At 46.2% G+C, this 24,312-nt stretch overlaps 1 protein-coding gene across 15 annotated transcripts in view; it reads left to right on the top strand.

Moving 5' to 3' along the window:
• Positions 1-24,312, top strand: part of LOC120908893 — a 160,655-nt gene that overhangs the window by 50,016 nt on the left and 86,327 nt on the right. For 6 of the 15 annotated variants that reach the window (XM_040320393.1, XM_040320387.1, XM_040320383.1 and 3 more), the window contains exons 2-10: positions 3,538-4,318; positions 5,544-5,649; positions 5,728-5,824; positions 5,902-6,308; positions 6,381-6,800; positions 6,873-7,009; positions 7,383-7,532; positions 7,624-7,809; positions 7,961-8,034. In XM_040320393.1, coding sequence (XP_040176327.1) covers positions 4,296-4,318; positions 5,544-5,649; positions 5,728-5,824; positions 5,902-6,308; positions 6,381-6,800; positions 6,873-7,009; positions 7,383-7,532; positions 7,624-7,809; positions 7,961-8,034 — 1,600 coding nt within the window. In that variant the 5' untranslated portion in view covers positions 3,538-4,295. Of the gene's footprint in view, positions 1-3,537; positions 4,319-5,543; positions 5,650-5,727; positions 5,825-5,901; positions 6,309-6,380; positions 6,801-6,872; positions 7,010-7,382; positions 7,533-7,623; positions 7,810-7,960; positions 8,065-24,312 lie in introns of all 15 variants that reach the window. The other 9 variants (XM_040320397.1, XM_040320395.1, XM_040320390.1 and 6 more) reach the window with 3 other exon arrangements.

The raw sequence follows: 24,312 nt of genomic DNA, 5'->3' as shown, positions 1-24,312 counted from the left end.
CATTATTAGGATTATTCCGTCTATTTTAGACGGCAAATAATGCCCTTTTAATACTATCCAGTAGACGAGCAGGGTTTCAAATCTAATACAACCATTTACATATAAAATTGTATCAGGCTTCTATCGATCTCAGCATCACATTCATCATGGGTTACAATTATTTTTGTGCAAACGTCTGCGTGAACTTGTCTTCAATAACACTAACTACCTTTACACATTGATTTAACAGTCGTGTGACACCCAGATGATCCTTTGATTACCCTTTCGGTACAGTGGTTAACAATCGGTTCGTCTGCCATCAGTGTGTAGTTAGATGGTGAAAGGGTTTATACTATTCCCGCAATAGGCACACATCCATGGTCGGCTAGTCGGTGGCAGCCACCCGACAAAACCTTCATCCCATTCATCTTCCTCAACCAAATGTGTCATGGAACGTATTACCCAAGCAAAAAAAAAAAAAAAGACAAAGTATTGCAACCAGGTAGAAACGGTTCCATGGATGGATGGAAAAGATGAATGTTACTCAAGCTAAAAATAGATTATTGACAATTTCCGTTCCCAAACGGATGGAGCGGGACTTTGCCGTGTGTCCAGACAGGCTGCATATTGCATTGCATTACAGTAACTGGATTAATGGGTGCGGTGCTACCCATCTGTTCATGGTCTGATGCCGAAGCTAACTGGATGGAAACTGATCAGTGCGCAGAAATCGAGCGATATAAATGAGTTCCTAAGTGCAGCCCAGCTAGGGACAGAAAGGGAATGGCGAAGAGCTTTCTCATTTGGTTGTTTGAGGGCACTGCACAATAGAATGCCTCCACAGCAACATAAAAACCCTGTGAATTGTGAACGCTCAGGTGTTCTATTGTGATGTGTCTTGCCGTAGGATTCCTTCTGCCATACAATCCATCTCTAGTCACAGCCACACTGTATAGTCACGTGAATATGGGTGAACACTCTCCACGCATGGGATGCATGGGTGAGTGGCCTCGATACAGAACGATTGCCGGATGGAGCGGCGTGATAGCAAGTACAGCACCGGGTGTCATTTTTAATTGGCCTCATGTTGCTTTATTCCAGCAGCCTTTCAATGGGTGCTTTATTTTCAAGCGAACTGAAAAATCAATGAAAGAGGTAGACCAGAATTGTATCTTGCTGGGTTGTGTCTTTATTGTATTGGAGATGTACTATATTTGCAGTACATTCCAGTTCTCTGAAGCAGATAATTTGAGCAGCAACTTGAGTGAGCATTTTGATTGCATTGGTGTGGTCTACTCGTAAAAAAACAAATCTTGTCAAATTCCAACTTATGCTCTCCATTGTATAAACTAAATATTGTAGTTCATTTCGTCGAATAAAAACCCCCACCATGCTGCTTTATCATCATTATTTAATTACTCCCTCAAATATGATGACGCTGAAACGCTAAAAGCATCACTTTGTAATCCCTAAAAATATCGCGCGTCATTTGCTGGTGAAACTTTTCACACAGACACCATCAGCTGCCCAGCACCATGCTTGGTGGCGGAATCACTCATAAGCCGATGATTAAATCACAGCGTGACGATAGCAGGAAGTGAAATAACACAAAGAGAAATCCAAACTACAAACAAAACCGAGCGGTGAGGGAGAAAAAAAAAGAGACGCCACGGCTTATCGCCCGCACCCAACCTGACCGACCGACCGAGTGATGCGGTGACAGAAACGAACCGGAAAATCAGGTCGCTTGACGTCCTGCCGTGAGCGGAATAAATGAGAATGCTTCTCGGCTTCGAAGAAATTTTTCATCCACCCATCACTAGTTGCCTTTGCGGATGCTTGATCACATTGTTCTCGGTTCATTGTAGGGATTTATGGCGAGTTCATAAAACGCTCGCGCTAGCTGCAGTAAAGCGGGGGCGACATTGGTTGGTGCGGTACGATGCTACGAGGGTGGACAGTGCAGTTGGTGGGTTTTAAGTTCCGGCAAAAAAAGGTTTGTAAGCGGTCCCGTGATTTGATGGATCGACGGAACGGTTCGTAAGATGCGTGGGGCTGGTACCGATTACACTGTTAGCTGTTGGTGGTTTAGCAACTGATTGTTTCTTCCATAAAGAACAAAGTTATTAACCATACGGTGCAAGGAAGGCTCATTCTAAAAAGGCGAAAGGCCAATTAACTGCGTGATGCAAATGTCTTTTTTGTGAATGTCTGTGGCTTACTACGAACCTCCACATGAGTTCTAAAATCCACTTTTTGATCCATCTTTCTCTTCTCACAAACAAAATTAAAAGTTGATTCAAAAGATCATTTGTGTAATTGAAATGACGGGAAATCAGTTATTTTGATTTTGTGAGTAAATCATGTCAATGTATGTCATACGTTCAACAAATAAACCGAATGCACTAGTAAACTATATTGAATAGCGTTATGAGATAGATAAACTCTTATATCTACAGAAAACGCTGAAACTATTCTAATGCTTACACGTTTTGTGTGCGTAGTTGTTGTGCTCCTGAAAGCTGCTGTTTATTATTGTTTTTTTTTGGCAATCACAGCACATGACAAGCATTTAATTGCTTCAGTTGTTAATTTTCATACTTCATTGCACCGGGGTTGCGTGTGTGAAGGGGTACAATGCGATCAAAGGTAGGGTTGTGTGCGTGTATTGCCATTAGCAACCGACTGCTGCCACTGACATTCTGGAATGTAAATTTAACGGTAACATAATTCGTTTCATTCCAACCGCTTCGGTGAACCTTCGTGATTGGCCGTACCGCTTTCCGGGAATGATCGGTATTGCAAATGATTTTTAAAAAGTATCGATAGAATTACCTGTGCGTTGCTGCATTTTTCAATACCCGGGTGGCGGAAGGGTGTTGAAGGGAAAGGAGGTAATTTTCTTTGTAATTGAGAATTTCAATTTGTTTTTTTCATTGAATTTTACATCGGTTGTATGATCAGGGATTTTCATACCACGGATGCACGGTAGTCAGCTTTCACGCCAAATACCTATCCTCCCTCCCCCTCCCTACCACACATTCAAAAGCCACAAAGCCACCATGTACGCTGCAGGTATATTAGCAAATATTTAATTAACATACCATATCGATTCACATTGTGCGCTCCGGATCGAAGCGGGTAGTGGGTTTTGTGATGTGAGCTGGTGTGCAGAGTTTTTTTTACTTACTGAACTTACATGAGAGAGGAATTAATGTGCAAAAACTGTTATTTTAGCTTGGGTTTTTTTAGTAGAAAGTTTTTTACAAACTTTGTTTGATATTCGCTTCTGATTAAATATCCTACATTGCGTTACATACATCATACACGGGCATATATATACATTAAGCAACACTTCAACCTACATCACTGTTTCATCCAATACTGTGATATGTAAAAAAAAAGATACTTATCCCTAGGGAAAACGTCCCCTTCCCCTTACGCAACCCTTTAACATTTCAATTACACTGTTTTTTTTCCTTTTTTAATTATTCTACCTCATACATAGCGCATCAAAGCAAATCAATCATCAATCGACACATTTCTCTGTACTTTCAGCTATGAGATTGGCAGTAGTCGGTGGTGGTAAAAAATAATAGAAAGGAAGAGAGAAAGTGAGGAGCAAACAAAAAAACAAAACAAAAAACAAAAACAAAAAACAAATATCAATCTGATTGGTATCGTTTCGGATAAAGTTTCGGCTGAACCTACACCACACACCACAAACCCACAAATCGGCTTTACCCAAAAACAAGAAAGTGCATCGCAATTCGGATCACACAAATAAACTCACTCCAGCATCGGCGTATTCAAGAGCTGCTAGTTCGATGCAAATTCGGTAACTTGTCGTTTAAACAACACACTGCCAGCACCCTTCCTCTGTGTATCCGTGTCGCAGTGTTTACACTGTTTCTTTGCTGACTAGCCCAAGTGTTGAAACAAAAACTACCAACGTTTTTGATCGTTCACGTAGCCCCTGGTACCGATTCCTATCCCCTCCGTGGTAATAAAACACAAGAACGTAACAACAAACAAATAACAGAAAATAAACATTATTCATGGGCTGACGGATCACCATTCACTCCGAGAGAACCTTCGCAACGCAAGGCATAGCGTCCCCGTAGGCTAAATTCCTAGAGCAGCGCCCTTTAATTCGATCGACAGTACCAAGATTGCACTGGAAAGCCACACCAGTACCACCATCCACCACGACCTCCACGGCTCCGACCTAATCTGAACCAGCCCTGAACAAACCACGACACAAAAAGCCCCCCACAGCTTTCTCAATCCTCCAGTATAGGCCGTAGATATGAGCCATGGCAAAACTGCGCCATTACAGGTGTTATTTTCGTTTCTACCCGCTCGATTTGTTTTACGAATTTTACTGTTTCCTTTTATGCATTTTCGTTGCCCAGTTTAAACACCGCCACACACTGCAAGCCGCACGGTCGTGTTTACACGCTCACGTACTTGTTCTACTGCTGTGATGCGCCCGTTTTTCCTATCTCTATAGCTTCTGCGTTGCATTTCTCTCGCGCTTTCCTTCTCTTTTCTTGCTCTATCTTTATTTTTTCAGTGCTGAATATCTTATATCTTATGTTTATGCAAGGAATATTTGCCATTGTTTCATGCTTCGGGTTGTCGTTTTACGACCTTTTCTTTCACAACCTGCTCGTCGTGGGTACTCGCTCTTTCTCTCTACACTCTTCGTTTGCTCTGCTGCTTGAACTATCCACATGCTTTTCTTGCTCGGAATGCGTTTTGTGCTTGTGTTTTGTCTTTTTTTTTGTTTGTATGGAAATAATTAGGCCTTATGATTTTACTCGTTTTATAAAAAAATAATTCCTTTCCTAGAATATTGATTATGTATCATTCTTATGTTGATTTTATACGCATATTTTTTCATGATATGCACGCACCTAGACGCGATTCGATGCTTTCTGCTGTTATAATGATTTCAATGATTATCACCATTCATTAAACTTAAAATTAATAATTGTCCATCTTCCACTATTGCATTTTTTACAATATCTAAAGGTTTACACCGATCAACCAATATTGTAGCCGAATTATGTATTATTTAAAAAAATCTTACAAAATGTTATTTATAAAAACCTAGACACTCCCATACCTGAAGCTCACTACGGAAGATATACAATTATGACATCTGTTATAATTTACTTACATTTTTGAAATGCTTAATTTAGCTCCTTCTTTTCTGCTATACGCTGTTAAGTGAGTTGTCCGTTTTGTCGTTTGTAACAGTTGGAACGCATTGCCGAAGGCATAACGCTAAACTGCGCCAACACATGAAAAAAACCCCACACACATCACACCTGCACTTTGCAAGTTTGACAAGTTCAGCTCGAAACACAAATAGCGCATGCCTGTGTTTGACACATCTTAGATGAGTTGCTGCAAATTCGTTCACACTTTTGCATACCTTTAAGCAGAGCAGGCCTAACAGAGCGTGTAAAAAAATAATCCATTTCTTTATGTTTCTCTGGTTTTATCTGGGCTCGCCCATTCTTTCAACCCGTTTCTGCGGCGGCGCCTTGCATCAGGACCATGACGGCGATCTGCTTTGTCTGCAACCTGCCTATCATGTCTCACCAGGTGGGACTGGTATGGCAGGGTGGAAACGGTTGGGACGATCTGGTCCGCGAGCAGGTAAGTAGGCGCTGAAGCTTAACCCACGTGACGTCATGTGACTGTGACTGACAGTGTTTGTTCCCTTTTCGCCTGCAGGTCGAAGAGTCCACCATTCGCCAGCGCCTCGGCGGACGTCGCGATTCGGCGGCACAGATATCCGGCGCTTCACCTCCTAGTACCTCACCACCGCCAGGTAAGTGATTCGCAATGGACGATTCTTTACAACAAAAAAAGCAGCATTGTTTAATGTTTCACCACTTCCCGACACAGGTGCTCAGCGACGTCGCCGGAGCTCACTCGCGCAGCTAACCGACATCCTGCGCGAATGGAGCGGCGGTGGCTCGAAACGCCAGAAAGCCCCGCTGAACCGTCGCGAGACGCTCGCCGATCTCGCACGCAGCCTGCCCTGGAACAAGGCGACAACGGGCGAATCGTACAACAGTCAGAACAATTCGGGCCACGCTCCGCCGCTGCGCAAGCGCCGCGAGTCGAGCGCGGACTCGGGCGTGAAGAGCTGGTCCTACCGGCGGGACTCGCACGTGTCCGACTTCCGCAAGGAGCGAGAGTGGGAGCGCGAGCGCGAGAAGGAGCGCGAGCGCGAACGAGAGCGCGAACGGGAGCGGGAGCGCGAACGAGATCGTGACGATTACATCTACTCGACGGACAACTATCGAAATGTAAGTACGAGTGGCATCGATTTGCATTCTAACAGCTAACACGCTAACACGCTTATCGGTCGATTCTTGCAGGGTTCGCGACGCAACTCGAACGACTCCAGCCGCGATCGATCGTCCCGCCGCGACAGTACGATCGGAGGAACGGCCACCCCACCCCCACCGCCACCGAAAGTGGTTGGAACGCAGCGGAAGCGCAAAGATTCGCTCGTGGTCGCGGAAATGCCCAACTTCCGGCAGGAGCAGCGACCTTCCACCAGCTCGACTGCGTCCGATTCGGGCCCACTGTTTGTGGCAGTCGCACACGTGGACAGTGCCTGCCAGGCGCTGCCACCGCCCACCATCATCACCAGCTCGGTCACACCGCCCGCCACCAGTCCGACCGCGCAGAAGGGACGCCGCGATTCGACCACACAGTGTGGGACGAAAATGACGCGCCGGGACTCGCGCGTCAGTCCCGAGCGGGCCCAACGGCTCTCTAAGTTGCAGCGGCAGGTGAGTGCGAAAATGCAGATTCGGACGTTCCTTGTCGAATCAACGATGAGGTAACTTTATTTCGCTTTGCAGGCAACCGCTTACGACGAGTCGTGCTTGCCGCCGGGAGGCTGGAGTCGCCGAAGCTCACAGCCAGCGCTCAGCCCGGACGGTGAAGGGCCGGAACGGCAGGCCCGCAGAGACAGCCTCAGTCCGGACAGTGCTTCTAGGTGAGTAAAGTGCTCGATATAAGCTTTTTTATGGAATTTTCATTATATTTTTCATTTTTAAAGATAAAGGCGATAAATTCTTCAATTTAAATAGATAGTTTCAGCTAAAATGTATGTGTTAACGCAAATGCTTATTAGAATACGATACAGAAAAATAACATGAACTCTCTCAAATTTGATTGGAGAAATTTTCTTTTCATCTATCCATTAATTATCATGAAAATTAATCAACATTAGTTGCAATAATTTCCCAACAATATCATATCATTCGTTGGAGCAACAGTAAACATGAAAATATTCCTTCATCACATCGATCCTTTTCACTGATTCTTTACGAATGTATTATGAAACTGATTTCTCTCCCCACCGACAGAGGGCGCCGTGATTCGCGCTCCCATCTGTCGCCGGACCGGAGCCACGAGCGGGAAGGAAGCCCACGACGCAGCCGCCGCCTTCGCCGACAATCATCCTCAGCCGCCCGGCAGCCCCGCTCGCCCGATTCCTCCAGCTGCTGTTCCTCAAGGTAAGAGCTTTCATCAGCCGCCCTCCATTTACAAAAAAGCTTTCCATTTGCTGAAGCTTTCGATGCTCGCTTCTTTCGATGTCGCCCACAGGGATGCAAGTCCTTGCGCCCGTCCGCCCCCACCGACCGAAAGCACGGCCCGGCCCTCCATCCGTCGGCAGTCGACGACCGAGGAGATCCTGATTGCGCGTGGCTTTCGCCGCCAAAGCACGACCGAGGAGATGATACGCTGCCGCAACTTTCGCCGCCAAAGCTCGCAAAGCGATGACACCAGCCGGTAAGTACGCAGCCACAGGGCTGCGAGCACGAAAGCTCGCTCCGTGGCTTTGTCGCTCTCTGTCTCTCTTTCTCTCTCTCTCTCTCTCTCACACACACACTCTGATCTCACTCTCTTCGGGTTGCTTTCGTTTTCGGTGTACCACACACAGCTACCGTGGCAGGCGTGATTCGAGCGCGCAGATAATCGACGGCACCATCGGCACGATGACGGTGGAAACCACGAGTACGTTTTTCGATTCTAGTACACAAACAGGTATGATTAGTGTGTGTATGTGTGTGTTCGTGCGTGACCGTCTGTTCGTGTGCGTGTCTGTGTGAGTGAGTGGCCAGCTAGGCTTTCTAGATAGCGAAACCATTCCTCAGCTTACCTGAGTCCATAAATGAATCATCCATCCACAGTTTGCTGTTTTGTGCTGATTGAGTTTGTGTGAGTGCGTGTGAAGCTATCCAGCCAGCTGAGGTATCAGCTACGCGTGTCGCAAGCGTTCTGGAAGGAGAGCGAGAGGTCGTTGGGTTGTTTACATTCGGGTACTGATATGGGCTGTGCAGTTATTCACCGTTAAAGTAAGGGGGCGAAAGGGACAGATCCCCGGTGCCGTCGGTGTCATTACCTTCCCGTCGAGCGATTACTTTGCGTTATCCTGCCCACACTGGTATCTGCCTCTCACACTCCCACCACCTCCCACTTGCCCCTTACGTCACGATTAGAATATTCAAAATGTATCCCCACCGGTACCGGGGCAAGCCAAACGGAAACTCAAGCTTGGGACTGCATAATGAATGAAACTGCCGCTCGGTGGAGACTTTTTGCCTGCGTCATTCATCTGTCATGTCACGGCTGGCGGACGGGCGGACCCGTCCGGAGGATGGATCCTTTTTCCTACTCATCCATCCTCCCTGCTACCATACACCCTGCTACCATTCTTCCCTACACTCGCTAATCTTGCCGCACTCGACGGCACTCTGCATCGGTGGACCCGGGTAGATTACAAAACTACTGACAAAACATTTGCCAACCTTTCCGCCCTTGCCTGGCCGTCCATTTTATCGTTCCATTATAAATGAATCGTTCCGAAAAGATGATTTATTTCATCGACGGAGGTGTGGCAAGGCAAGGCGGTTCGCGCTCCGGAAGCGGACGGTGACATGTGGCGGAAATGAACGTCCCGGTGTGAAATTGGGAGGCAAACGCTGCAGATGATTGTAAATAATTATTGTCCATCGCGTTCCCCGCGACACGCATGGCACCCGTCGCAATTGGGCGATCCAGGGCGATGATTGGCCATAATGGATATGAAAATAAAGCGTTTACACTTTGGTTTGCTGTTGAATCTCGCAATGAAAAGCGAGATTTAATTGGGAAGGACGACAGCAGATGGCTGAATGATAATAACTAGGTTTCTTGTGCAATTTATTTCATTGACAACGCTACGAGGCTTAAATATTATGGATTTAAATATTAACTAGCAATACTTACCCATGTTAAAATAATTAATATCGTTTTACAACACTTTTTAACGACAACACAATCCATACAGCAGGAAAACTTTGGAAAAGAACGGTCTTTATTAATTTTGTTAATTGTTTGAACGTTTATCTTTATATAATTTCTTTTAATATCTAGATATTGTTTTAATGTAAAACATAGGTTCCATTCACTAAATCTTAAAAATGACTAGATTATGGTACAACAAAAACCATTTCTTACGATCGATACTGCTTGGTTTTAAAGCAAAGCACAATTAATTAAATTCTACACTTCACTGGAAACAGCTGCATTTCAAAGAAAAGGTGCTTCCCCCAAATCGGGTTTAAGCAAAAGGTTGACTTACTTTCAAAGAGAAGTTTCCCCTTTTTGGAGAGCGAACGCTACATGCCTGAAAGTGAAAATCTTTAAATAGCAGCAATAACAGCTAGAAGAAAAAAAAACACAAGGAATGCTCCACGTTCCGCAAAACACAAACCGGAGAAAATGGGAAAACCAACAACTGAATGAAAACATTGTTCCACTTCCTGCAACGCAACGTGCCGCCGTTTTGGCTTTTCTCCTTTCACTGCAATCGTTGCGTAAAAACGGGTTCCCTGAATTTGACAAGCCGTACGATAAGGACCGGGTACGCATACTGGGTGGGAAATGTGAAATAAATGATGTTTCTGCTTGCCAAGGACTTAAGCCATTTGAAGCATCTTTCTGCTCGCCGCTCCGACTGACCGACGGAATGGTGCGGGACGGTTGGGCTGAACGAGTTTAACTTCAAAGACGGACTTCGCTCTCCAGCCACCAGCACAGTGGACCAATTAGCTTTCGCTTTACCGTTTGCCTGGGTTGCCTAAGCACTGAAGGTGACAATTTTCCTTAAGCACCAATCGTGCTTAGCGGGTACGGGCAGGGGACGCAGGGGGGGGGAACAGAATTGTTTGCTCCGGTAGCTTCTTTTGCTCAGCTCTGCACGCTTACGCACGTCCGACGCACCGCCATGTCGCACCCAAAACCCCGGAAGAAACGGACAAGATTCTATGTGTGTGCCCGAGACAGCGAGACACCGGTGCTGGGTGGGCTGGAACATCCTGCGCTCGTCACGGTGCCACACGGTGCTATCTGATGCAGCTAATTAAATTTTACGAATGACCTACCAGCCCGACCAACCCGGGCAGGATTTCGTGAAAGCCGTGCCGGAGACAGGTGGATGGTGATGTGCCTGAAATGCCGGACCGGTCTTACGCCTGACTGTCTAGCCGGGATGGTAAGCAGCAGATGGGGTGCTCTGTCACTCCGCAGTGTAGCGGGCTTGTCTGAAGCTTTGTGGGAAACTGGTGCCGCTAAGCCCTTACCTCACGGATCAGGAGAATGCATGGAAGCGAAGTGTATCACGCGGTTCAACTGTTCCGGCAGTATTGGTCAAGCGAAAGAAGCGCTGCCATCGACGGACAGTGTTAAACGTTGCTAATGACAGTTCAAGATGTGCATTGGGATTGTTGAAAATTTTACAAAAAAACATTGAAAAACTCACATCAACTATACATTGGATTAATATTTTACTATTTTTTGCGCATTGCATGTATTTTCGAGATGCTTTCGTTTCCTTCACTACCAAAAGCTTCCAATAAATGATTTAGGTCAGGCAAGCCATGATTGTATTCCAAGAAATACAATCATGGTCATTTTGATCCTAGGTACAAAACGTGCTGAAGTGACACGTCAGACAAGAGCATGTAAATAGTTGAACAACAAACATCTCGTACAATTGCTACAGCAAACCAACAAACAGTCAATGACGCTTTTACGTTTAAAATAGAGAAAGTGATATTCTTGGAACACCGTTTTCACCGTTTAATTTTAAATATCTTCATTAAAACCCATCGCCATCCGTGCTGATTTGCATCGTCATGTCTGATTTCCAGCTAAAACTCGAATTATCATCGTTTGCACACTCGCGCCGTTCAATGCTGGCGGCAGAATCGAAACCCACCACCGGTGTAAGGTGTTTTGTTAAATTTAAAGCCTCAGCAGCTTATCGCCACGGTGATGAGGTAGTCGCGGGGACCAAATCGATCCTGTTATGCTAATGGTTTGACAGCCCGAAAAGTATGGGGAGATGCAGGGCGAAACTTCACCCACGCCCACCAGCAAACCGGTAAGAGGCATGCCTAGCCCGGAGAGGATGCGCACGCGTTCGTCTGCTCGTGTGCCGCTGTCGGCGCTGTGCTGCTATCCCCAGTTCGCCCAGCAGTACTTACATTGACACCAACGTTATCAGTCCCAAAATTAGAATTGCTTTTCATTCATCGGCCATGTAACGGTGCGGCACCCAAAGCGCAAATGTTGCTGAAGATTGTGGTCGCCCCCGCATGTATTCCACCGACAAAACCGCTCGTGCTTGAGGCGTACGCAGGGCAGGGACTTTGTACATATCATCCGGCGTGCCCGGTCGATGAGTGTGCGTAGGATTTCGAAAGTTATGAATGAAAACCGTTCACATCATTCGGCCCGAGAGGGTGGATGGGGGAGCCGCAAGGGGAATTTTGAGTCCAGAAATAGTCCAACGAAACGACAACATGAATCACTACTACCATCCGGCCACTGCCGGTGAGTGGGAAAGATTTTCTACATTAATAGCCAAATGCTTTACATAATCAGCAGCCGGCAAGGCAAACGAGTATAAATATAGTACACATTCTGCTCAAAGTTTTGCGCAGTGAAAGGAATCAATCGGATGCGATGACGTACGCACGCCGCAACGGGTAATCTGCTGATGCGATGGTGGGTTTTTTGTCTCTCTCTCTGTTTTTTTTTGCGCAAACGGAACGAATGGAATGTGTCAATTGCAGATCCGCAGCGCGCAATGTCGTCTCCATACGGCGATCGTTACCTCCCGCCGGCGATGGCCACGTGGCGCGGGCACGATCTCCACCTCACTGCACACGAAATGAGCTGAAAACGCACCGTGAGCAACCGAGGATGGAAGCGGCACTAATGTGACTAATTCATGCCATCCCGCATACCAAGCAGCTCAAAAACATGGGTCCTGATTTAATACTGGATTTACTGTACAGCACGATTGGAGGGGGCCGGTGGACAGGAGCGGGAAGGGATGGAAGAAAAAGAAGCGAAAAAGTACAGCCTGCCGCCCACGTGCTTTTTGCGCCATTTTGGAAGCAAAGCGTAACGGGACGGGAAATTTTAATTCCTTTCGGCTTCGATACGTTTGCTGCGCCTTCGTTCGGCTGCGTTACTGTTGCTGCTGTTGCGCTGTTGCTTGCGCTGCCCCACCCTTTACCGCGTTCGGAAGCAAGTTTAAGAAACTGTTTCACGTAAATCTGATTTGCATACCAATGAGATGATGATCGCTTCAACGCGGTCCCGGCTAGCGGCGGGGTAGGCACGCGCGTTTGTCGAGCAAGAAATATTGGAGAAGCAAACGGTTTCTTTTAGGCAACGACAATGTGCTTAAAATTGTATCACAAGCAACTGGGGAGAGGAGCAAGTCTACGTCCCAGATCCCGTGAGGTTTTCCCGCCAGTTTGGTTGACACATTTTAGAGGGGGCCCACGGGTACTCTAGAGCGTGATGATGATGATAATGGTGCTGGTAAAGTAATTTAATGGTGAAAGTTGTTTGGGAGCAATTTTCGAATCCGCACTTGACGAATCTTTGTATACGTTTTACGTGTAAACGTTAAAGGAGGTGAAATGTTGTAATTATTTACCGTAGCGTGACGGTGCGCTTGTATCTCTAAATTAATTTTGTTTGCTGTGTTTGTTTACCATGAGAGTGGTGAGATTGGAAAATGGTAGCTATTTCTATTGGTGTGCAATGTGGTTTGATGTGATGTTAATTGTCATCATCATCATCATCATCTTCGGGTCGTATTCCTATTAGATCCTCAAAAGTATGCCATTGACACTTTCCTATAACAAGTCTTATCATCTTAAGACCAAACCTGATATCAAATTTGAAGACTCCATAAGAAGCAATTAATGTTAATTTCTAGTTCTTGAACGAAACTATACTTAGCCACTAGCATTTAACATTCAATTATCATTTCCAATGACTTCAAGATATGTGAAAACCACATTTGGCAAAACTTTGTGCTAGGATAAACGAATAAAGTATCATTTCCACATCATCAAACCTTCTAAGCGCCTGCTTAAAAAGTTCTTAACAAAACTCCCGACACCATTCCGTGCTGCACTCAAGTACGACCTACTTTATGCGCCGTTTCAGCCAACTTACAAACCGACTTACGACTTTGCTTAACTAAATAATGGAAAAATAAAAGGGAAACACTCTCCCCTCAAACGTTTCTCGTGCTTCCCTTTTCACTGCTTCATAATCGCTTAATCTGTTACCGGTTTTAGCTACAACGCTTCCAACCAATCCACGGGCGGAGTTTGGTACGCTGGTGCCAAAGGAGGGGTATGAAAACGGACTGCTAAATTTGCTGTCACCAGCCCGAAAACTCATTGAATGTGCCATCTCCCGTTCGCCCTTTTTTGTTGTTCTCAAGGCCCCGCCAAACGGCTTTGCAGTGGTCTCGCTCCCCTTTATTCCTGTTTTTGGGTAGAATTCGTACAACCCCGTAACATTACCCTTCGAACGGGTTTTGGCCAACGACGACAACGAACTCAATCGAAAATCGCATAAAATCACATTTCTCATCCCAACCTTCGGTACACCCTCTTAATGCGCTTGAACGCCCAACAACAGCAACAAAACGCACAACACACACACACAGACAGTCTTTAAAATCAGAAGGGGAACTACTGGCCATGGAAGCAAACAGGAAAAGCACCAAGAAACTGTTGCCTCTCTGATGTTGAAGTCACCACGTGTACAACAGTCGGCTCCAAAGAAACGCTTGGGGTAGCTTTATGATTCCTTAAACCGGTCCACTGTCATCGATATTGGGGATACAGTTTTGGGCACACGCACACTACATCACCTTATGCAGGAAGTGTTAACAGTAGCTTAAAGCATTCCAAAGCAGCGCTACCGCTCACCTGCAGCGTGGTAGCACTGCGTTTGCCTCTCCCTCTAAGGTTGCTGAAGCGGTAAAATCAACAGCTCTTATCTCGCTCACTCATCTTTGTGAGAGCATTGTGCGCACAGAATAAGGGGTTGAATGGTGACCGAAAAGAGGGAAATGCTGTTCCCATCCGTGTAGCGAAACAACCCCAAAAAACCCCTTCTTCCGTCTCCCCAGTGGGCAAGCAAAACCATTGTGACGGTACTTGCTACAAGTTGATCCTTTTTGTTCCTTTTTTTGTGAGCCAGAGTCGAAGAGTCGGAAAAAGACTTTGCAAAAGCTCACCCCGGCACGCTTCCCGCTTTGCGTTGTACCTAAATGGGGCCTAAATTTGTTATTTTTGATCGCTGCTGCCTTTCTGCTGCATCTACTTTTGTGTTTCGTTCGGGTGCTTTTCTTCTTCACTTGAGCAGCACCAAAAAAAAAAGCTAAGCCTTTTTTACGACCTCCAGTCACGCAACGGAAACCTTTCCACGGGCGGATCGAAACCAACCATCAAGACGACTGTTTCTTGCTTCTCTCACTCTCTCTCTCTCTCTCTCTCTCTCTCTCTCTCTCTTTCTCTCTCTATGTAGGGGTGTTTTGGGTGTGTATTTCTTCTTTTACTTTTTGTAAGGTATATATTTCCCGAAAGTCGAAATGATCGTTCTAAGATATTGTGCGTGTGCAAGCGTTCGGAGCTTCTTATGGATGATTTATATGCCTTTTTGATAGTGAAAACCGTATGGAAGGCATTGTACTCCGGTGGTGCGCTGGAAAACAAACAAAAACTGTCGATGCTTTGCCACCATTTGCTGTCAATGATGGCATTGTGAAAGTAGAGAAAACTGCTAGTCGATGCGGTTTAGCTCAACAAGTCAACAAGAGTTTGGCCATCGGTCGTAAAACGATGTTATAGTTTGACATCCATTTTCTACCACTATGAGTACATTTTTGGGTGCGATAAAAATGTTCCTTTGGCAGTTTTGTACAATTTAAATGTTTTCAAAATAGTGTCTAACGTTTTAATTATCAAAGGAGAGTTAATCAATAGAATACTTTACGGGGCGAGCTCCCAAAGTCAAGCATTTGTGGCAATTACTCATCACACTTTTTTGCCAGGGGGGACGGGACGGGAGCTTCGTTCATTCAATTTAATGGTTCGTTAAACGGTGCAACATAAATTATGGTTGGTAAAGACAATAAATTTTGATGCATGTTCGCTGCCCGTTTGTTCAGGTAACAGGATGGAGTGTGTACTCGGTGCAGCGAAGGGGTGCCCTGTACCTTCGTTCCAGTGCGATATGCTTCCCCTTCAGCATTCATTTATGTTCCACTCGCAAGAAGTATCCTTACTCATCGTGCACTTTAATTATAATTGCAGCCGAAGCAACAGTGTGCCCCTGGTGCAGTACCGTTTGGTAGGAGTGGTTCATGCAAGACGGTTTTGTTAGTTAGAAAAAGGCAGGGTTTTCTTGTGTGTATAAAAAAATACATCCATCAGATTGAAAATGCTTGATAAAACCACGGTGAATAAAGTGAAACGAAAAGATAATCATTTTATCCTTTCTTATCTTATCGTTTTCTAAACAATTCATGCAATAACTTTCATTACATTGAATTGCATACTTTTAGGCGTTCTGAAAGCTTCAGAGCGAGACTTCTTTAGCGATACCGTTTTTCAGGTATGAACAATTTAAAGAGGCGATTGAGTCCAATAGGTTTAATGTCTATTTAAAAAAGATGAAAAAATGACACTCTCCAATATTGTGATGAAATTTTTATTTGAATCACAACATATTTCTCTTTTGAAACAAAGCGAAAACTGCTTGTCATGCAACGATCCTTCCCTTTGTTTTGCAATAATTTTTTTTCTTTTCCCACCGATAAATATGGGAAGAATTAGTAGCTTACCTGACTCAGCAGATGGTGTAGGAAAAAAGGACCGACTCAAGATAAGAATAATTTTGCTAACAAACGTACACCTTCATCTTCCTGTCAGCCAGCCAACCGTAAAACCGTCTCCGGTCTATCCATTCGACTTTGTCCATATTGACCGTCCCGAGTGTCATCTGCGAAACACAAAATCACACCAAGCAAAGAGTGATGAATAAATCATCGTCTTGCAACCCTTTCCATCCAAACCGGTATGGTTAAAAGGTACCGTGTCCTTTTGTTTTTGTCATCTCGAAAGACACTCGCTTCCTTTCGCCAATCAAACGCGCAAGGGTGTTCCACGTTCATTACCACTTTACCAGAACAAATAGCTTCCCAGCCACTGCGGGCAGGCATCCTTCCGGCAGCTCCGCGATACACTTTTTATCGATCCTAGTTCGGCTAGTTCGGGCCGTTGAGTGGGAAGAATGGAAGCAGCAAAAAAACACAACGTTTCGTTGTACTTAGACGGTGAAGGCGCCAGCGTGTTATCAGTTGAATCGTTGCAGTTTCGCCAGTTTTTTGCTCACAGAACAGGCACGATGGGGAAGTCATGAATGAGCGACGCTTTCCCAATCTGGGAAGTGTGTATTTTTTCAACGACCAAGCATCAGTTTGTAACGTAAATAATACCACAAAGCTTGTACCCGCTTTGCACGGAGCACCAAGCGTCTCCACCAACCGATTTGCCACGATTCATGGTCACTAAATTTGATGAGCGAAGCGAATGGTTTTCTTTGGGGTTGAGATGATGAAACGCTATTCCAGTAGCAGTGAAGTTTTCTTTCCCACCGAAGGGTTCGGCTTAAGACGTTAATGCATTTTTGCTTCCTGCGTAGCGCTTCGGGACGCGGGAAAGCGTCGTCATTATTCAACGCTCTTTGCTCTTGTTTTTGCGCCACACCCTCAATTGTGTTGCTTGGTAGCTCACCCGCAACATCATTGCATCGTTGTGGCGGAATTTTCAAGATACACTTTCACCGGTGCACACCCACATTCACCCGAAGGCTGGCGCAGATTTGATGAGTGTCAACCTTGACAGTTGCTGCTTGCTGGACGAGGTGGGTGTGCCAACAAACAAGCAAGGCAGAAAGAAGAGCAAAATACGCTCATAAACCGAAATTTAATGGTGTAGAAAAGATTGCCAACCGGACATCGACCGGAAGGGACGGTTAGTTACGGTGTCATTTTTCGGGGTTTTGATCACAGTGCAGCACTAGGGCACCCGATGAGACCGTAAACTTTATGCGTGTGTCATCGTTAACGTTTTCTCCGGTATCGGTACGGTCCTTTATTTACAGCAAGCGAGAGAAAGATACAGCGAGAACTGGAAGAGTGTGCTTGTAACGGATTCATTTTCGGGCCTTCGCTTTTGTATACATCGACATGGGGCTCAAACAAAAAACAATGAGATTTGTAAGAAAAACTCAATCTCATGCAGCGAGTGTGATGAAAGCAAGCAAACAAGGGGAAAAAAACAAAATCTAACAGAGCAAGAGGTAACGTTACTCGGGCAGAAGAAGCAGCAAGTTTATGGTAGGTCGTCGTACATAATTAGATCAAACTGTCCTTTTATACACACGAGTACGAAGAGCGACACAGAGCTGCTTATCGGCTTCCTTTCGGCTGCTTCTTTGGTTGCCCGGCCCGTTGGTAAGCAGCGGCACAGCGCAAGGTCGGAGAAAATGATGTTTTCCGCTTGGTTAAAAACTTTCACTTCCTGCTACAGGAATGATATTTTTGGCCTTCTTCATCCTGAAATGTAAGTGTGTGTGAGTGTGTGTGTGTGTCTGTCATTTTTACCATACTGGACAGCATGTAAGCTCCCAAAAAAAAAACAAGAAAAGAACGTTTTTGTCATTTTGTTGCTTTTTGTTTTTGAAAATAGTTCCCAATTTCCCACTCACCCTGCTTGATCCTTCTCAAAAAAGAATAAAAACACTACCTCAATCTCGAGCATGATTCCGTCCGCACCGGAAGAGGCTCCCTTCTGCCATTGAATGTGTCTGCTTTTTGTTCGTTTTGTTCGTTCCCTTGCAAATGAGGAGGAAGTTTTACGAAGCAGCACTTCCGATTGTGTCCAGGTGCAGGCTTACCAGCGGAGGAAGCTTATTAGTGGCCTTTTTAAGCAGCACGGCAAGTGGAAGCATATAAAAATAAACACTCTAAATTGTGAATTTCGATAGCAATCGTGTTTGTTCTGCCCTGCTTACGCACAGGGACGGATTTAACAGGGGCCAAACTGGTGCAACGGAAAACTATTTCTAAGCTTACGGCGGTTTGAGCTATGGACCATTTCAACCGTGCATTACATTAATTAACGGGAAACGGAAAACAACGTTCAATTTAAAGTTTTTGATGCTGTTCAGGAAAATGATCCTAACTGGTGTAGGAGGAAATAGTTCGTTGTTGGTGTGCCCTGCTGTGGCTTCGAGGTGCGTGGTAACGTGACACTTGTATTGTGCGTTCTCTAGTATACTCTGCCGATGCTGGGACTCATTACATGGGGTGTCTCATGACACGAGGCAAGGTCGGCGGAATGCAATTTAAACCTTAAACGCCTCGCAAACTAGCAAACGAAACTGCATTAAAAGCAGTACATTACTGTTGCACAGGATTGAAACTTCATGAAGGTAAAATATTTGCCAAAGACATGCTTAGGAAGGCTCGGAAACTATACTCGAACTGCGCCCGCACTACGGACAGTTTGCTACCATTCGTCAAAGAACAACGGGGTTGAAGGTTGAAGGTTGAATAGTGCAAAGAGTGTAATGCTGTTGTAGCATCTCACATATCAGCTGAGCACGAGCGAAACGAACCTCCGTTGTACTGTGTGAGCAACTATAAAACACTTCCACCCCGCCTGCAGCAGACAGTCAACGTCCGGCGTGCCTCCCGAGACCTAGACTTTGGCATGTTTGGCCTTGCCTGTGCGTACGTGCAGCATGCTTTCCGTTGAGCGCCACCGCTGGAGCTGCAAAACTAAACATTGTTGCTTGTGGCTGGGTGTGGTGCTGTTCTTTTTATTTTCCTTTCTCCCCTCTAGTTTTATCTCGTATCGCTCGAACCGTGAAACAATGCAACGGTACAGACTAAAAAGGAAAAACTAACAGCACTGCCCGCTATCGCAACAGTCAATGGAGACGCCTGGTGCGTGGTGCTACAAAGCGCGCGCGTCGACCCGATGCGACCTCACTTTTGCGCCAGCTATCCACAATCGAGCTCATATTACGCATTGATGAAGACAAATGTGCCCCATTCCGTGGATCACTTACACATCCATCTACCGGTTTTGCTGCGGCGCCTGTTTTCATGGCTCGCTCCCCTCACCGTGCTCGATGCCGAGTGGTTACACCTAATTGAACATCACTCATTTATGTGGAGCTGTGTTATTGCCCTGGTGCAACGTGTGTATCGTGCTGCTAGCCAAGCGGAAAGATGATCTTTTATCGTCGACTGATGGCGTGAAGGACTGGGACAGGAAGGTAGAGGAGGGGCAGTCTTGAAAGAATGATACATCGCATCCCGGCTTCTGGCACCGAATCATCCATCCAATCGATTCAACCGTGCAATGTCGAGCAAATCATTATGAATTCAATTTGTTGAAATCAACACACACACAGTGCCACATCAGTGTAACGAAAAAACTCATCAAGCTGGGGATGGAGTAGTGATGTATTCGGCGCCCCGGTGGTTTTGATTTGAAGCACCATTGAGTGAGGGCGAAGGATGGCGTTGAGTGCCGTAAACATAAAAATCATTACCCTGCCCGACCCACTCATTCCACTTCGGCTTAATGGGAAGAATGATACGACCGATGCGGAGTGTCTTTCGATGGTCGACATTTTATCTACCACCTTTCCCTTTCTCCCTTCGAACATCACGTCGGCCCACAACACTATAGGGGGGCAGCCCAAGACACAAATCAAACGCGTGAAATGCTCTGCCGTCCTACCGAACGGTTTTGTTGTCCATGGCTTGGGAGGGAGGGAACACGAGCCTGGGAAGAGGTCTGCCGTCTGTGCGTTAATACCATCGGATGGCCTCATTCGTTTGAGTAATCGATCGTATTTAGTTTCCAATTTCATTCAAATACCATCCAACAATCGCGCTCGAACGGGATGGTTTTTGCTCGTTTGCTTCTAGCCACCACTTACCCGAAAATCGTTTTTTTGTCCCTTCCCCTCCACTGTCGTTTCATTCCTTGCAATGACACTCCTTGTGCTGCTCCTTTCCACTGGTCTCTGTGCGTTTTCTCTCTCACTCTCTCTCCCTGTCTCCCTCTGTAGCGCTTTTGGTCGATCAAACGAAAAACATCGTAAATCGTAGGTCGCTGCGCCCAGTCGCGGCTTCTGCACTTTACGCCTGTCCTCATCAATTTTCCGCCTTTTCGTCTGCTTTTGCTCGGCACCGAATCCCCGTGCAAGTGGGAAGTGGGGAAAAAGGGGGGGGGGTAAAGACTTATGCTCGTCCTGCGCTGGGGTTTTATTGCAGCGAAGGGAAGCGCGCCATCATCCGCGCACGTTCGGTTGCGTTTTGGAAAATTAATGCCACTGCCGTTTGCAGGCGCCAACAAGGGGTACGCCTAAAGTGGAATCAGCCGAGTTGGCCATGAATGGGAAACGAGTGGGCCACCTCCCCCCCCGCCCTCCCCGGTGAGATAGGCGGTGCGGCATTGATGGGTGTAAACGGATGGGCGTTTTCTTCCGAACGGAAAAAGGGGAACCATGCAGTGCTCGGGTGGGTAAAGAAACACGGACGGGAAAATGTGTGTCACCAGTCACCTAAGCCTTTAAGCGGTGGCATTCGTTGGAACTTGTTAGCGTTTGTTGGCGTGGCGCGTGCTGCTTGCCTTTTTACTTGCTCACTTGCTTACCAGGGTGGGGTGCGATCCGGCGTTATTGATTGTGTGTTGTCAAAGTGAGTCTTTATAGTTGAAATGCTGTTGATGTGGTTCCGTGCGTTTGGGACAATCATTCAAGGGCTGGATGCTCTTCGGGCTAAACGAACCTGTCCACGAGGAGCTTTGGCACTGCCTTGTTGGTAAGTGGATTTTCCCATCATAGAATCAAACGACACGCACACCTTCCTTTTGCCGACAAAATCCAAGACGCGTACACCCCAAAAAAAGATGGTTAGATGCAGGCAAAGGAGAGGGAAAAGCGGAAACAGCAACGACCAGCAACAGCTCGCCCGAAATCTACCACCTGTGAACAAGCGCCGTCGGTGAGCTACACAAACACAAACACACAATCAGCCTTCCCGTGAGTAAAGGATGAGCAGATGAGTTGCTTTAGGGGATTTTCCTTTATTGTTACCGTTCACGACCTGGCTCTCACTCTTTTTCTCTCATTCGGCGCTCCTGCCCTGCGACTTCCAATCTAGTGAGCTCTGTGCTGCGTTTCCCAATTACTTTCTCTCGCTCTCCCGCTCTCGCAGTGGAGCACCGTAGGGGAAAACTCTACTTTCGCTCCGTTCCAATTTTCACATCGCGTGAGCATTTTTCGAAATGTAAAATTCGGGATTTTAACTTGTTGGACTCTCCAAGGCGTAACACACACGACCGGCTGTTATATGAGAGATTGTGAGCTCTCTCGCTCTCTCGCAATAACCACCACCTTCGCAACAGAAGCAGAAGCTCGGATTGCTGAAGCCAGCTTGGGGAAGAAAGTACCACCCGACAAACAGTACACCCCAAACAGTGCGAAGCAGTAGCATCCAAAAAAGCACGAAAACATTATACGCACGTACACACCCACCCACACCCACACACACGCACAATGAGAAAGAGAGTGTGTGTGACAGGAAGCTGAGCCATTGTCGGAAGCTCGTGGCGGTGGCTTCTTTAGTGCCCGAGCCAAACACGATCGGGTCAGTTATCTCTGAGACGTCCGCCGATACGCAGCGCAAACCGCCAACAATTGGCAGCACCCGCTGTTGCTGCGAATGCCAAAAAGCTCTGTGTGCATGTGTGTCGATTCGAGGTTGGTGAAAAGCTTACTGCTGGTAGAAAGGTGTGCGTGTGTTGGTGTGTGTCCTTAGGAGTGAAAGAATAATTAGACGAAATTTTGCATACCCGTATGGAGTCACGCGTGTTTGGGGGGGGGGGGGGTGTAAAATTAGGCAACACGTTCGATGAGCCAGCAAAACATTTTACATAAGAGTGAGTCCGGGGGTGCAATTGAGCGTGCCTTCTGTCCTGTGCTGGGTCGCCTTCAAACGAGTCTGTTTGCGTAAGCATAAGCGGGTGGAACACAGAAACACCCTCGTAGGTGATGCGATGATTCGTACGTTCATCGATAAACAGCTGGCAAGAAAGTTGTCCCCTTCCTTCGTTCCATTCGCCGTCTTTCGCGCGATTCGTTCTGCGAACTGTGCAACGAAAAATGTTTTCCAACAATGGTTCTGTACCCTGGTGCTAGGGACACGCTCCCAATGTAAACAAGTCTCGGGCTGTCTCATTTCATTTCCAAACCTGAACCGCCCCGGAGCAGTACGCCCCGGTGCAGGAAGGGTTCGGTGCAGCAGCGAAACGAAGGCACACATACACGCACACACCCAAACGACTGTAAGCTGTTGGCCGGATTTTTTGTACTGCTCGTCTTCCGTGTTGTGCGTGGAGAGAGTTTAGAAAGGAATGGAAAAGTTTTGCTGTCAGCGTATAAAGTTCCTGCCCGGGCAGACCATCGCCTCAGAGCCAGCACTTAGTGCAAGTGGTGTTCTTGGTGTATTTACTCACTCTGTGCTGTGTAAATAGATCAAGATACACACAAACACACACACACCCACATTTCGTTGGACAACAAATAGCGAAAAAATAGCAAGTGTACCAGCAAGTGTGTGTTTTGAGCAACGTTTGTTTCTTCTTGTGCTGCTTATGTGCCTGTGTACAAACAAAAGCTTGACGTTCAGTTGCTGTAGATGCTGTCCATTTGCGAGCAGCACTCCATCGCACGCGGGCCCAACTCGAGGCAGGGATCTTTGACACTGATTTATGTCTTTTTGCAACAGCGGTGACAGTAGCAACAGCAGCAGGAGTTGCATTTGTTTCGCTTCCATCACTTTTAATGTGCATTTGATTGCAGTTAATCTTCTTTTATTTCAACTTACTTATACTACCGAGTTGCCATTTGCTTAATAGTCATCTCATTCTCAAACCGGACCATTCGTTACGGCTTCTTTCGCACTGCCTATCCCGCGACTGGGGTGACACAGTGAACAGTGCAACCCTGCTGCTAATCACACAAACGAGTGTGTTAACGTTTTTCTTTTCCTTTGCTTGCCTTTAACTTTTGTCCGCGACGGAGCGTGTAGCGTGTCTGTTGCAAAGTGAGTGCGTGCGCTTGTATGTGTGTGTGTGTGCCAAAGTGTGGTAAACAAAGCAAGCCAACCAGCTGTGAATGAGTGAAGCTAATTGATACTTAACGAGGCGATCACGAACGAGTCACGTGAATGAGGTGCCAGTGGCAGAAAGACTGCTGCTGAAAACCCGGGTGGGGGAACACAGCTTCCGAAGACGAGTGTGTGTGTGTGTGCGTGTATGTGGTGGTATATCCGTTGACTCTTGCGCTTAGTTTACGATCCCCGTTTGCAAAACCGTTCCCAGCTCGGGCCGATGAAAGGCGAACCGTCGATTGGCTGCGCTTGCACGGCAGGAAATCAGGTATTTTAATTACGCCTTAGAGTGGAGAAGAGGTATGAGTTTATTTCTGTGCGTTGCCTTTCATGCAATATTGTTGAACAATTTCATTGAACATGTGGTGGAAACGCGACTGACTGAAGAATATGCTGCTTTGATGTTGAGCAGCTCTATCAACTCTCTATCAACCCAAACACATTGGGGCTGTTTTAAAAATAATCTAAATTATAATAAACTATAGCAAGGGGGCTAACGCATGTTTAGCACCCAGAATGATGATTTATTTCATCAACTCAAGCCAATATGATCACTAAAGTACAAAACTTATTCCTTTACGTATTTAACTTATTCTCAGCTTTGTGAACGCTTTTCACATGAAAGCTCATTTATTATTTTTCATATCACTACCGAGCGTAACTCA

This window comes from Anopheles arabiensis, chromosome 2 (assembly GCF_016920715.1).
Source record: "Anopheles arabiensis isolate DONGOLA chromosome 2, AaraD3, whole genome shotgun sequence".
In the NCBI taxonomy this organism is placed as follows: domain Eukaryota; kingdom Metazoa; phylum Arthropoda; class Insecta; order Diptera; family Culicidae; genus Anopheles; species Anopheles arabiensis.
This window is presented reverse-complemented; position numbering and strand designations above follow the sequence as displayed.